The following is a 16,196-nucleotide window of genomic DNA, read 5'->3' as shown; positions in this document are numbered from 1 at the left end:
TTTGTATTAATTTAAAAACTTAATAACCGGGGAAGAACAGAACAGCGTCTGAAGACACTTCCAGTGCGAAAGGCAACGTATGCAATCGGTTAAGATGTCATCGACGTGTTAGGTCGTGTTGGCCAATTACACCAAACAATCTGCACAAACTATTCCATTGGTGTGAGAGAACTTTTATTATCTACTTATCAGACAACTTCCTCTCGTCTCGGATATAAAGCACTCAAAATGTAAATCCCAAGACTTCATCAAGTTTGTGGATATGTTTTAAACAACTGGATCAGATTATTGCTGAATAGACGAAGGATGTTAAGCTTTAGTTAGAGCGAGGATAGTAACTGTAGTAACTGCGCCGTTCTCTAGACGACAGATCCAGGAATCAAATCTCATCCTGACCATAGCACCGCATGCAACACTGACTATTCTGCTACAGCTAAAACAAAACAAAAGAAGCATGTAACGGCAGGCCAAGACCTCTCGAGATTGTAGTGCCAAAAAAGAACTCTTCGTAAATCGTGTGCCGGAAATTCTTGGACACACACTCAAACCGGAAATTAACGATATCCTGCGAAAACAACAGCACGATGCTTGAACAATACGGAAAAAAGGAAGAACTCATTAAAACGAGCATAATTGCAATCAAACTCCAACAGTATTCCAATGCTCTGTCGAAGCTACTGGAAAATTGCGGCTTAGTAATGGTATTCCGGATAAAAAGACAGCTATTGAAGAGACGGATATCGCAATAACGAGAAATCGTCATTAAAACAATCACTCATTGAATGATCAATTCTCACGAACAAGGATAAACGGGTAATATTTGTAGACATTTCTAGCAAATTTTCTGCATTTCAAGCTCGTATGAAAGCAAAAGCCTGCTCTAGGTACCAGGAAGGTAAAGGTCTACAGAGACAACGTCACATTGACGGATTTCTCAGTATCTTGGTTCTAAAAAGCCTTGAATGATAACACACCTGTAGTCGTCCGATAGACTTTTAGACGACCTTTGTAAAATACACATTTATTTCGCACAAATTCCTGTTTTGTGAATTTGTCAACTAGCAACCAACGGCACTGGAAACCCCCTACTTGATAGATTACAATATTAATTATTAAAACCCAAAACCCCCACACACACATCTACACATCTTCATTTCAAACCAATTTGTTACTGATGATAGTGATTAAAAGCGATAAACAAGTGTGTCTTTTATATATCGCTCAGCAAAAAAAAAATACAACAGAAAAACCCCTTCATAAAATTCGATAAGAAAATCCAAAAAAGGGGTACGAGAAATCGTTCCACGCTTTTCAATGAACTTCGATCCGAGGAAGAATGAAAAGAAAGGGATACAACAGCATATTTATACCATTGCAATCTGTCACGCCAACCCCGGCCTCCCGGGAGCGGTCTTTACCGTCTTTCGGTTTCGATCTAATAAAACGATAAGAAGACTAGCCCGGTAAGTAATGATATTCATTCTTTAGCTTCACAATCCAAAATGGATATAGAGGAAAGTCGTCGTGGCTTTTCCATCGCATCTGGAGCACGATAAGAAGTGGAATGTGAATTTTAGACAGGGGGAGAGTTGGGGAGGTCACTTGAAATTGACCAAAGCGACTACATTCCTGGTTTTCTTTCCATTTGGTGAGCTAGAAAGTTTCCAGCTACAGACAAATGATACATAAATAAGGAAGACAGAAATGGAAAATATTGGACACTTGGACAAAATACGATTGTTGTGTTGTTTTGTGCAAAAATTAAGTCAAACTGTCCCAAACCGCTTCCAAAGCAGGAACAGAACCAATTCGAGTTGATCCCTTTTTTTCCTCTCTCTCTTTCTCTAATCCGTTCTGTGGTACGACTACACGGAAGTACTGTTTATTTGCTTCCGGCTTCCATTTCCGAGTACACCAGAACATTCAACGCGCCTGTTTATATTCGTTTGCTTTTGCAACATAATATCCATCCATATCTGTTAATGCGATTCCAACGGCAAATTCAACCCCCTTTGGCCCCTCGCGTTTTCCGGAAGGCGTAGCTTTCAATGCGCATCAATGTAATTTCGAACATTGTAGCAACGCTACAACCGTTGTAGCATTAGCCACTGTTGTCTGCTACCAATAAAATATTCAACCAATCAGCTAATCAACCAACATCAGTGCCTTGTTCACATGCACACATCCCTCCTCCATCCGTGAACATTCCAGGCACAAAATTGGCCAAATGTTTTCGAAGCAATTTTTCCACCATCTAATTATTCCCATTCGAACGGGTCTGGGGAATGTAATTTAAAGCACTTAAATTTTAACGTTAATTTGCTTTTAACAGGTTTCCATGTAACCATGGTGGGATGGTTTTTTCCCCCCAAAAAAAGTACACGTGATTGGTGCAGAAATGTTTACACAGCGCACACGGGCACACGGGCGCAATGTGCATATTTGGCAATCCTGCATGTACAGGAAAGTTTTTCGGAACTCACGTAATTTTGGAACGATTGGAAATGAAAAAATAGCTCAAAAGGAAGTAGAGAGAAAGAGAGTGAAAAACAAAGTATCCAACCAACAGCATGATTTCGTATCGAATCACTTGTAACGATCGTGGTACGACCTTTGAGAGCAGACGCGGGCCAGGGGTTGGTTGGGGGGGTGGGGGGGGGGATAGAAACTACTTAAAATGGATTTTTGTTTTTGTGTTTTCTTTAGGTGCTGGTGATGCTGGTCCGGGATAATTCGAAGAACCCGCGATCAAGCCGAACGACGACGACGATGACGATGATGTAAATTGCAAGAAGTTAGAACCATTTTCGTAAGATTAAAAAGTAACGAAACACCACATAGTTTTCCAATGCAAGTGCCTCTTCCGGCTCTGTGTACTTTCCGACGAAACTTTCGACGAAACGAACCCGCATGAATTGCGCCAAACCTTACGATGCAGCACAACCAGCACAGCCCAATGCAGCGAGGCCAAAGCCGCGTTTTCACGGAACGTGGCTTCAGTACCTTTTTGGGATGAGGCAAAATTTCCATCAAATACTGTAGTTTATGCGAGTTTTCGGATAAACCTTCTCGAGACAGGCGCAGTTCACGCCGACTCAAGCACTAATATCTGAAGCCTCCACACCGGGGTACTTTTAGACATACTGCCTTTATTGGTTAAAATTAACGTTCTTAAATACTAAATTTTTGCTTACTTAACAATAATGTTTACCATACGCGCACCACCTGTTGCTGGCTTATTTTATCGTTGCACGGCACTCAAATTGCCGACGATGCAAAGCCGTGGCAAGGTTCGTGGTGCGTGCGATCAACGATGCACCAGCATTTTGGGCTGCGATTGATCGTAGCACCCAAATTGTTGACGCCGCGAAAACCGCGGCACCGGCTTGGGCGCGAAACTTGATCAATCACTGCACCCAGACTGCCGATGCAGCTCTTATGTCTCACACGCGGCGTGCGCTTCTAACGGAGTGACCCTGTCGGCGACATCCCCACCCCCGTAATTCCTTTCAGAGGGGTTACAATTCTATATCATTTGACGGTAGGGGGAATGGTTTCTTTTGATTTCGGGGATGCCACTTTACAATAGCGAATGCTATTATCATCGCAACGGATATCATGCCTATGACTATTCCTATTGTTATCGCTATTATTGGATCTTCGCTCTTCTTTTCGTTTATTGGCGAAACCGACGACATTTGTTTAAGTGATTTAAAATATGTTTTGTGGAGTATATTTTGCCTTGCTATCACTGGTTGGATGGTTATTTCATCTGTTTCTACGCTACATGTTTCAGATAGCGTGATTACCCCTATATTGTGAGCAGGGTTGGTTATTGTTCGATTGCAGTTTAAATAAATTTTGTTTGGTTGTGTCGTATAGTACAAAATTTTGTTCGGCGAGTGCAGAGTAACAAATTTTGTAAACGGGACATTTAATTTTGATACCATGCACGTAATATTAGATTCCTTATGCAATATCGCCGCTACAATACAATCTAAGTTCCTGCGAATCGTCGTATCGTGCGATAAGGCGTGCGTGTCATTTATGATCGTAAAGCTTTCTGGGTATAAGTAGTTACCTTTGTCGCTTATAGCTATCCGTTCATTTTTGATGTTCAGTATTGAGTAGTTCTGCATGCATGGAATCGGAATGACGTTTAGTATTTCGAAATGCTCATTGCTAAGTATTGTATATTCTACGTGAAGAATAATCTCTCCGTTTATGAGAGCCTTGTTCTTTACAAAGGGGTTTTTCAGAACTTCGTTGTTCGGAAGTTTTGTCTTTATCTCCTTAATCATGGCATTCTGATCTTCGTTTGTTAATGGGTTGTCGGTTAGTGCCTTATACTTGGTTATAATTCCCTGAATTACTACATTTGCTAGAATTAGTGTTTCTTCGATATATTTGGACATTTGGAGTTTTTTATTTTCATTTACGGCTTTGTTTAATGCGGTTATTCCGTCTTGTAATCGATGTATTCTTGTGCTCAAGTGACTTTCAACCTTGCTGTGGTTATCGTTATCTCTTTCTAGTTTATTTGTAATAACTGCCAGCCTCTGATCTTCTGAAGTTCGAAACAGAGCGAGCTGCTCGTCGATATCACTGCCTCCAAATAAAAAGTCCTTTAAGATTCCGAATATTCCTCGACTTCTTTTTTCTCTGAACTTGATGTTGTCTTGGATTAGTTTCCTTGCGTATCTACATTCATTATCTAGCGACGTCTTTAGGTTTAATACCCTTATATCTGTTTCATTGGTTGCCAACACGGCGTTCTTCAGCTCTAGTTCGATTGTAGATATTAATTTCGTATCGTTCTCAGGACGTATACGAGTAAAATATAGTGTATCCCACTTGCCCCTTTCTAAAAGTAACGTGCCCGCGTGATCGAAGAACAACCCGGCCTCCAAAACGGGCTCTATTTTAAGAGCGGATACGGCACAGCACACCACAAGTACGAATTTTATGACAATTGCCATGTCACGGGATTGATTGTCACTCTGGGACGTTTTTTTGATATACTTTGATTTAGTGCGCTTGCCTTCTCTTTAATTAGCTTTAGGTCTAAGCTTCGTTTCCTTCCCCAAGTTGGTGGGGAGTTGTCTTGGTTTTGGTCGCTTGGTTTTACGTCCAAAACTGCTAGATTCACCACCGCCTTACGATACTCGTTTTGCCCTACCTTGAGTCTGACCGATCTTACGATCCCGTCTTGACCAGCAAAGGTTTCTGTGACTCGCCCTTTAATCCACTTTCCTATCCTATTTTCGTCGGGGAATGTGACGATGTCGTCTACTTGCACCGGCTTGGATAGTTTTAGCCACTTTTCTCGTTTCGAGATTGTTGGTAGGTATTCCTTAATCCAACGTTTCCAATACTGCTCCGCTATCGCTTGCGCAGCCTTCCAGTTGGTTCGGGTCGTATGTGACAGCTCTTTACCAGCAGTACTGGGTACTGCTTCACCGGAATGACCTATTAGAAAATGGAACGGTGTCAACGGTTCGTCATCTTCTTGTTCAAGCGGAATGTGGGTGAGGGGTCTATTATTCATAATAAATTCTATTTCGGTTAATACGGCCCTAAGAGTGGCCTCCTGGAAGTTCTTATCTGTGGGGAGAAGGCTTTTTACTTCCTTGACCAAGCGTTCCCACGATCCTCCAAAGTGAGGAGCTCCTGGTGGATTGAAATGCCATGTGATCCCTTCGGAAGCGCATCGTTCCACTAATGACTTTATTTGGTTATTTGCTCCGATGAAGTTCGTGCCATTGTCACTATATAAGTGTTCAATTTTACCTCTTCGATGTTGAACGTTGCGTAAACACATTATGAATGTGTTTGCGCTTAGATCGTGAGCAACTTCCAAATATACTGCTCTTGTCGTCAGGCACGTAAATAACGCACCCCACCTCTTTTCCAGTCGTCTTCCAATAGTTACATTCAGAGGACCAAAGTAGTCCACGCCGGTGTGGCTGAAAGGCATTTGGAAAGCGGCCATTCTACATTCTGGCAGCGGCGCCATTATAGGAGGTATCGGTTTGGCCCTTTGATTTTTACAATATTGACATTTGTTGATTATGCCTTTCAATGCAGTTCTTATGTCAGGTATCCAAAATTTCTGGCGGATAGCCGCCATGACTGATTCTGCCTTTTGGTGGAAGTACCTTTCGTGATAATGGGCAATTATAAGGTTCGTGACATGATGTCCCTTGGGAAGAATGATGGGACATTTTGCTTCAAATGTCATGTATTTTGCGTGTTCCAAGCGACCCCGTGATCTCAGCAGATTTTCTTCGTCTAGCATTGGGCATAGACCTCGAATGTTGCTGTTATTAGCCGTCGGGATCTTGAGTGATAAATGCGTCATCTCTTCCGAGAAGCTTTCCCATTGTACCTTCCTTAGAAGGTATCGTTCGGCCTTGTCTAAGTCCGCCTTGGTGATGGTGCTGGAAAATTCGGTGCCGTTATGTTTGGCCTTTAGCCAATCGATATATTTTAAGCCGATCGCTAACGATCTTTTTAGCCTGTGCCAATTTGAACACCACTCAACTGCGATAACGTTCCAGTCGATCTTCGTTATCGTCTTTATGGTATGGACTGGGCGCACTTCTTCGAACGTTACGAATAGTTTCGGTTGTGTCATGTTTATTACCACGTCCTGTAAAAATTCTGGCCCCTTTAACCATTTTGAGTTTTCTAGGATCACCTTTGTGGCTTCATCGGCGGGGTTGCTTTTGGAAGCTACCCACTGCCATTGCGATGCTCTGGTATCGTTTAAAATTTCCCCAATTCGTAGCGCGACAAATTGTTTGTAATTTCTCGCTTCTGAGTTTATCCAAGCCAGAACTGTTTTGGAGTCTGTCCAAAAATATTCATTGTCTATCTTTACTCTGACTTCCTTCTTTATCATTTCGGCTAGTCGGACCCCGAGCACGGCGGCTTGTAACTCAAGCCTCGGAATTGACAAAGGTTTAGTCGGGGCAACCCTCGTTTTGGCAGCGATTATGTTAACATCCACTCCTTGATCGTGGATCGTTCTCATATATGCTACCGCACTGAAAGCCTTTTCGGATGCATCGACAAAAACATGCATCTCCCTTATCTTAATCGATGATGCCTGCGAAAGGCATCTTGGTATTACAATTTCTTCGACTTTCTTTATTCTTTCGAGCCATCCGTTCCACCCAACAAGTACATGTTCGGGGATTGAATCGTCCCAATTAATGCCGGCTTTCCATAAGTCCTGCATTAAGATTTTCCCTTGAATTATAATATTTGCTAATAACCCAAGGGGGTCGTAAATCCTCATGATATACGCTAACATTTCTCGTTTACTTAATGGTTGTTCGTAAAGGTTTTTAAGTTTGTAACGAAATACATCGTTCCTCGTGTCCCAGTACATCCCTAAGACCTTTTCAAAATCTTGGGTCTTATCATGAAGGTCGTAGGTTTTTTGTCCCGAAGCCCTGTCCTTTGGAATTTTTGCTACCAACTCCTTAGAATTCGATATGAAATTCCGTATAAAAAAATTGGCTTTGTTGTGGATTTCACAAACCTCTTCAATTGTTTGCGCCGCCGATTCTACGTCTGGAAAACTGTCGAGATAGTCGTCGACATAGTGGTTTTCCGTGATGGCTTTCACTGCTCGTGGGTTCGATGCAGAGAATTGTAGCGCGTTACTATTTTTTACGTATTGAGCGCAAGCTGGCGAACATGTGGCGCCGAAGGTCATGACTTGCATGACATATACCTGAGGGTCTTCCAAGGGAGACTTTCGAAAAAGAAATCTCTGCGCGCATTGATCTTCCTTTCTGATCTTAACCTGGTGAAACATCTCCTTTATGTCACCTGAGCATGCAATTTTATGTTCTCTAAAGCGCGATAGCACCCCGAATATAGGGGTTGTGTTATCAGGTCCGGAGTAGAGTTGCGAATTCAATGATATACCTTCATTCTTCGCCGCTGCATCGAACACAAGTCTTGGCTTCGGGTTCTGTTTGTTTAAATTAACCACCGAAAAATGAGGGATATAGTTTATGTTGCCTGTCGTTTGGAGCAGTTCTTTGGGGTCGGCCTTTCGTGCATACCCTTTGTCGACGTATGAGGAGATTTCATTGAAATACCATTCTTTGAGCTTCGGATCATTTTCCATTTTTCTCTCTTGGCTTTTCAAACGGCTAAGGGCTTGAGCGTAGCTATTAGGTAGCGTAGGCTTGTCATATTTCCAAAGTAGTCCTATTTCGTATCCCTGGTCAATTTGTTTGCAGGTCTTTTTCATGGTGTCGAGTGCCCTCGCGTCAGCCTTTGAGGTTATTATTTCATTGTTTCCCCGCACTCCGAACTCTTCCGTCGAAAAGAAACCTTTCATTAGGTCGTTTAAAGTTTTTTCTTCCTCCTTTACTTTTTCTACCATTGTGAAGATATGATAATTATCCGTTTCACTAACGGCTGTGTCTTTGCCAAATAGAACCCATCCTAGTCGGGTTTTGTGTGCTACGGGTTCGTCAGGTCCCCCCGCTCGGTGCCCTAAGGCTTGGGTGTAATAGGCGTGAGGTAGACCTAATAAAATTGTGGGACGAGCGTTAGAATAACTGCTCATGCTGATCCCGTTAAGATAAGCGAATCTTTTCTTCATTTCTTTTGAATCGATACTTTGTCTAGGTAGATCTAACTCCTTTACTGTGCGAACGTTTTTTATGTCCAGTAGCCTCTTGTTTGGTCCACGGATTTGAATTCCGACCGAGGTACTTTGATCTTCTACTTGGAAGGTTCCGTTCGTCCATGCAAGTGTTAGTGGCTTCCGAGGTCCTTGTACTCCTAGCTTAGATCTTAACTCTTCGGTCATTAAGCTGGAAGAAGAACCAGGATCTATGAACGCATAGGTGTTCACAGATTTATCTCCGTTGTACGCTGTTACCGGGATAATTTGGAATAGATATTCCGCTGCGTTTTGGTGACAGTTTAAACGTGTTTGTCCGAAAGAGTCATGCCGATGTAGGACGGTGTTATGCCTTTTACCACAGCCGGCAATTGTGCACTGTGGGGCAGAGCGGCAATCGTACGCTGAATGATTTGATGCGCAGCAATTGCTACATATTTTCTTGTCCTTAAACACCTTCCATCTTTCCTGACTAGGCATACTTAGAAGTTTGCGACACTCGACAGTTTTATGATGACTACCGCAAACGGCACATGCCTTTTTGTTTTCCCCGCGTGACCTTGCTTGATGGTAGTTCAGTTTCACCGGTTTCGATCTTTGATTTCCTTCCGTAGCAAGGAGGGCGATCGCTAGTTCTTCGGTTGGTTTCAACCATTTGGAAAATTGAGTAAGCGTTTTTGCCTCCTTCGATTCGGATTTCAATGCTTCTTTCAGCCATTCATTCCTCAGTTCCGGTGATAACTTCGCTACCAAATCTTGGAGGAGCCTTTGGTCCATTAGATATTCCTCATGGCCTAGCATTGCCATGTTTTCAACCATGTTGCTTAATGCATTTGAAAAGTCTATTATGGTTACTGGATTGTCTAAGGTCGCTCCTTTAATTGCCATTAGGTCCTTCAATAGCGCCGAATATACGCTAGCTGGACTGCCATAGAGTTTATCCAATCGGTCGAGAATCGCGTCAACGTTTTCTGGATTAAGCAATAGACCGCTGACTGCTCGTAGGGCGTCTCCCTTTAAATGTTTTTGAAGTCGGCTTAGATTGTGCAAATTTGTCAATTTTCCCGTCTTCGAGGTTTCCTTAAAAAGCAGTTTGAATCTTGGCCAGGTCTTACTGCTTCCGTAGAACTCTGGGAGTTCCAGTAACGCATTCTTGCGACAGCTTGGGCCGAGGCTCCAAGCATCTACCAATTTATCGACATTCTTAGTCAGCTCGTGAACGTCGTGTTGGCTTGTCCCTGATTGATTTAAGATTTCCTCTGCCCTAATGATTTCTTCTAGCCGTTCAATTTCCTTTTCGTATTTTGCTTTTTCTTTCTTTTCTTTTTCTTCTGCTGCTATCTTCTCTGATAATAGGCGTTCAGTTTGCATTATAGTTTGCCTAGCTTGTTCCTTTTCTAGCTTCATTTGTTCACATTTTGGACATGTGAACTTGCTAGGAACCGTTTTTAAATTAAGACATGCTGAGTGGAACCATCTGTCACACTCCTTGCATTCTGCCATTTTTCCATGTTCATCTTCTTTGACACACAGCTTGCAGTGCCCGTTTGGGTTTTTCTTATATTTGTAATCCATTTTACTTACTCTGGATAGCTTGTTCTGTGAGGTCCAAACGGTGCGTCGTTACAGGGAGTAGATTGAGCCGTCCGCTCAATTGGCTGGCGTCCTCCGCTTCAAGGCACCTCACCGCGAGCCGTCCGCTCACCGTCGTAAACACTGCGCACTTCTGGAACGCTGCGGGTTGAGCCGTCCGCTCAGGATTGGCGTCCCCCGCTTCAAAGCACCTCACCGTGAGCCGTCCGCTCACCGTCGTAAACACTGCGCACTTCTGGAACGCTGCGGGTTGGCCGTCCGCTCAGGATTGGCGTCCTCCGCTTCAAAGCACCTCACCGTGAGCCGTTCGCTCACCGTCATTAACACTGCTCACTTCTGGAACGCTGCGGGTTGAGCCGTCCGCTCAGGATTGGCGTCCTCCGCTTCAAAGCACCTCAACGTGAGCCGTCCGCTCACCGTCGTTAATACTGCGCACTTCTGGAACGTTGCGGGTCGAGCCGTCCGCTCAGGGTTGCCTGGCACTTTTCACAAGATCGTCACTGATTGAGCCGTCCGCTCACCGCTGTCTTGCACTTTTGAGGTCGTCGTGGGTTGAGCCGTCCGCTCACCGCTGACTCACACTTCTCACTATGAGGTCGCTGCAGGTTGAGCCGTCCGCTCACCGCTGACCTATTCTTCTCACTATGATGTCGTTGGGTTGATACCCCAACTTAGTTTATTCGGCACTTCTTGCTCCTGGCACCTCTCAGTGAACAGTTTCTTGCGTGTCACGAACCTATGTGACTTTTAAGCGTCAATATCACTTGACGAACTTCACTGTTCACTTGTAACCGGTGTTGCACTAATCGCACAAGAGATAGACCTTTCGTGGCTCGTCGGCGTTATGTTGCCTATGACGGCCGTTACCACGGTTTGACGCGCGCGAATCGATGCGTCCCGAGGGAGTTTGTCTTTTTTTAAGGTACCACCGCGGGAGAGTTTCAGGCGTGAGGAAGTTTTCCTCTCTGGAGCCACCATGTAGTTTATGCGAGTTTTCGGATAAACCTTCTCGAGACAGGCGCAGTTCACGCCGACTCAAGCACTAATATCTGAAGCCTCCACACCGGGGTACTTTTAGACATACTGCCTTTATTGGTTAAAATTAACGTTCTTAAATACTAAATTTTTGCTTACTTAACAATAATGTTTACCATACGCGCACCACCTGTTGCTGGCTTATTTTATCGTTGCACGGCACTCAAATTGCCGACGATGCAAAGCCGTGGCAAGGTTCGTGGTGCGTGCGATCAACGATGCACCAGCATTTTGGGCTGCGATTGATCGTAGCACCCAAATTGTTGACGCCGCGAAAACCGCGGCACCGGCTTGGGCGCGAAACTTGATCAATCACTGCACCCAGACTGCCGATGCAGCTCTTATGTCTCACACGCGGCGTGCGCTTCTAACGGAGTGACCCTGTCGGCGACAAATACCATCATCCAGTGTTTAGGGCTGGGGTTGTTTTGCGATCGATAAGGTATTTATAGTTTCCTGTGTCTTTATTGCTCTTTTTTTTTGTACTCTCATGCGATTACTACTCGAAAGCTCGAAATCAACATTGGGGTTTTGCTTGTGAGCAAAGTCATCGTGTTATTAATAACCCGTTCTGTGAATGAATTATGCATAGGAAGCTTTCTTAAGAAATGTTATTCAAATTAAAAATAACGTATCAATTGATTCCACACTCACGGCCGGCAACGGCGTTTGATAGAGAAAAGCTAGCTATATCATAGTGGATTATCGATTCGTCCTAGATTCCAAGCTAATAATATATTAAAAAATAACTTTTCCTATTATCACGCTTGGCAAATGGCAACGGACCAAGGCACCAGCAGGTCAAACGTAAAACACAAAAAAAAAACAAAAAGCAAATCAACCAACACGATCGGGACGGGATGATTACTTTGTGGAATGTACGGTTCAAGAATGCACATCCCATCTTAATCATGGTCAGTGGAAAAAAAGTCTGTCAGCGGTGTCTAGCGATCAACCCGTTACTATACAGCTACTGCAGCTGCTGTGTAAGGAAATTGTGTAAGAAACAGTCCGGAGTAGCGGTGAGCATGAAAGTGGCCATGAAAGTGGTAAAGCAATAAAGAGGGAGGACAAAAAAAAGAAGGACGTAAGTTCGAAGCGATATCGATAAAATATTTTACTAGTGCCTTGCGGCTTTCTTTTAATTGAAGAAATATTGCATCGAAACGCAAAACCAAACTTGCCCTGCTATGGTTGGTGAGAGTGAACTGGCGATAAAAGCATGATAAAACTCTAGTCGATGGATCTGCTCCGACCCAGGATGGGACACGACGGGATTGAACTGATTAATTAAGAGAGCTTTATATACTATTTAAACTATCGCGTATTCATCATAACTATTTTTCATGAGTAAAACAGCTTGTCTATTTTAGCTATTTTCCTTTACAAATTAATCTTACAAATTACTATTCCTGGGACCAGATTATCACAATGTTTAAAGAGGATATTCTAGGAAAAGTCATTCTAGGAATGCCTTAATTTACAATGTTTTTAGTACTATGATGCTTAGCCATTGCATACTTTCAGGCTGAATAAGATCAATGATATGAGCTACAAGCGTCGATGAGTGTTATTGATTTTTTGTTTTAATGTTCGTAGTGTGTGTTTTAAATTATAAAAAAATACATATTTCTTTGCCAGCCAAAATTAATTTTAAAATTGAACAGTTGTCATCACTACCTTGCATTGTAGACAAGGTTCAAAAGGATACACTTAAAATAGATAATAATTTCTATTCCCCCACTCAAGTGAATTTTACCGTACTATTAAAATTATCTTTGCCGCGAATTATTAAAACCTTCGAGTCGTAGATGAAAACCCCCTTTTACTATCACTATGATTCCGTCCATTTTCCCTACGGACGACGAAACTCACGCTGGACTGCAATAAATATAGAACCGTTAACCTTTCGCTTTTGTTTTCCACTCTCTATTACCACCCACAAGGTTCTTTCTACTTTACTTAAACGCACTGGGAAAGGACACTACTATCTTCGGTAAGAAGAAGGCACAGTTCATGACTCATTTAAAAAGAGCCACACACACACTCCCCACCCATCTGGTTCGGTTGGCGCACATTGCGTTTCACCAATTGTATACCAGCTGACAGTTTTCGGATTCGGACCACGGGGTTTTTAGTCCACGGTACCATTTTCCCCAAAAACCCTTTCGGTACGCCCGAAAAAGGATTATACCGGACGACTTATCGTTCAGGACAATAAACTCGTCGCTTTATGAATGCGAAATGGTGGACTTGCTGCTTCTTCCGACGACTTCTGGCCCAAAACCCCCTTCCAGCAAACAGTATTAATTTGGTCGATAGAATGGAGCAGGCGGGCCAGTGTCATTTCCTTTCCCTTTTTTTATCGCTTCCTCCACACACCCGTTGGCACACCGTTCGGCAGTTTGTGTAACTGTCATCGGTATCTGTTTGCAGTTTAAGTTATAAACAAATATAACTCGAAAGGAGAATCATATCGAAAGACAACAAAAGAAAACAATACACCACCACGTTTCAAACCAAACGATAGAGCAACTAATTTCGATAGCACAAAATCTCAAACAGTAGATCTAAAGCTAGCAAAGAAAAACGTACAAATGATACCAAAAAAAAAACACAAGGTAAAACAGCAAAACCATTCTTTATCAATCGCAATTCTTTCCTTTCCAGGGTGTCGAACAGCACCCCGTACTAATATGCTCTTTTGTTTTTTCCCCGTTTTTCTTGTGGTGCTTAAATTTTATCATTTTACTTGAAACAATTCAACACAAAACCACCATTTGCAACGGAACAGATCGTTCGTTTTGGGTGTGCGATGGTATAAAAAAGGAATCTAAATGCTTCATAAAACAACACCATCCTTTCAGAACAAAAGTGTGGATGGAAAATTTGGAGAGAAAGAAAAACGGAAAAACAACTTCGAACCACTAGTGTTATTAAACAGAAGTGAGTTGTAAAAACACTTTAACTAAACAAAATGTAACGCTTTGTCTGTATCAAAGCCATACAGAACCGAATCAAAAATAAAAGAGAAAGAGGAGAGAAGAAAAAACAACAATATTCGCAACCCTTTTCCACTATCGATAAACAACTGATGGGGAAAACAAAACTACAATAATAAAAAACTCGATACCAATCGCTAAAGACAATACTAAGAGTACTACATCATGTCTTAAACGTGGCATCCCTACAGTGTCCTCCCATTATTTTCGATTTCTTACGACTTGACAAAGGTTTACCAAAATGCATGACCGATGCAGTGGAGTTGGGCAGGGTTTGGAGGGAGACAGAAACAAGGCCGATATAGGAAGGAAGCAATAAGGATAATCGGAAGGCTAGTGTGGCGCTTTTGCTGCAATCTATTGGATACAGGGTGCCAAAGCAAAAAACAAACAAACACTGGGCAACTCTATCCACAAAATGGAAAACAAAACGCTACAAAATCAATCGCATTTTGGGTTTCTTTTTATTTCCTGGCAAGTGGCAACATTCGGCCAGCAGAGTGAGTGTATATTAATTTTTTTGTTTTGCTTTCCGAATTTATATCTTTCAATCTGATACGCTGTGTTTTTTTTTCGTTCTCTTTTCCTTAAATGTCTTATCCTTTTTTTTGTTGAGGTTTGGCAACCATCTTGTACCGTTCTTACCATACTTTGCTTTGTCTTCAATAACCTAAAACCACTTTTGTGGCGAATTGTGTTCGAACTGGTGTTTTGGCCCGTTTTTCGACCGGTGGCCCCGAAGAATGCATCTTTTGCTTTTGTTTTTTTTTTCCTTCAATTTTCATAATGACGGTACTGGGATGCAAAAACAAAAAAATGTTTACTACCATGTTAGCAGGTTCCCGGGGTAACGCGTATAAATACGCAAGAACGCCGTATACGGTATGTTGAGCAAAACATCATTTTTCACCGTTCGTAATTTATGATCCGGACAACATGTATCGAGTATCGATTGTGTTGGGGCAATTTTACAGCAAAAAAAAATATTATCCATTTTCCCGAAAGGGATTGGTTTTTTTTTTGTTTTATTCAATGCAAAATAGTAAATTATGATTACAAAAGCCAGTGGCATCATGGTTGGCACGGAGGGAGTTAGATCATATTGAAGTCGCCAGGGTAAATCAATTCGAACAAACAATTGATACATTGTACTAAAAAATCGCTCCACGTTTTTGATGGAGGCGCCTAGTACTTCTTAAAAACAGTGACAAATAATTTTGTATTTTTTTATGTAGCATTTAATTATCTCTTTAGAGAAAATTATCTGTAATAGATTAGTGGTATATAAGCTTAAACTTCACAATAAAAAAATTGAAACAATTAAAGCTTAAATATGATCCCCCTTCCATCTGTAAATGATCACAAGCGCAAAAGTAACGTCAGCACCATAATCATATTCAATTGATACGGTTCATAAAAGTTGCTTGAAAAACAATTGCACAAATTCTACAAAAGATTAAGATTTCATCTGACAGGCAAAGTTTCGAAGTTGGACATTCCTCAAGAACGTAGTAAAATATATCTTCCTCGGTTGCACCGCTTGCGATCCGGCCCTATTCGCCTAACGAACTTCGTACCCATTCGTCGATCGGTTGGTGCATATTCAGCTGACTACTTGAGCGTGACACCACCGAAATGACGCTGCTTGCCATCGCCTTACGAATATAAATCTTTGCCTCGTGTTCATAAATCAACATGTTTTACTTTCGACACTGTCGAACCCGAACACTCATACGGATGCGCTTCCCGTACCGATTGCATCGTCGCGAGGATTGTCTTAAGGTTCGTTACCGCGCCAGAAAACGTTCCTTTCCCGTTTGCTACCAACTATGGACTCATGTGCGAGTTGTCATCGAACTCTGCCCGTTTGCTGACATTTGACCAAAACGTATGCGACAGTGGTTCGACATTCG

General features: G+C 42.4%; 1 protein-coding gene across 1 annotated transcript; it reads right to left on the bottom strand.

Annotated features, from left to right (window-relative positions):
* Positions 1 to 3,129: 3,129 nt before the first annotated feature.
* On the bottom strand, positions 3,130 to 15,935 carry LOC125765216 (uncharacterized). The gene is made up of 3 exons (XM_049430125.1): positions 15,854 to 15,935; positions 10,238 to 10,507; positions 3,130 to 5,469 (listed from the first exon to the last, which is right to left on the bottom strand). Exons 1-3 carry the CDS (start codon positions 15,933 to 15,935, stop codon positions 4,964 to 4,966), a joined length of 858 nt encoding a protein of 285 aa, XP_049286082.1. The 3' UTR covers positions 3,130 to 4,963.
* Positions 15,936 to 16,196: the final 261 nt, after the last annotated feature.

This window comes from Anopheles funestus, chromosome 2RL (genome assembly GCF_943734845.2).
Source record: "Anopheles funestus chromosome 2RL, idAnoFuneDA-416_04, whole genome shotgun sequence".
Classification (NCBI taxonomy): Eukaryota; Metazoa; Arthropoda; class Insecta; order Diptera; family Culicidae; genus Anopheles; species Anopheles funestus.
Note: the sequence above shows the minus strand (reverse complement) of the source record. Positions and strands in the feature narration are given on the sequence as shown.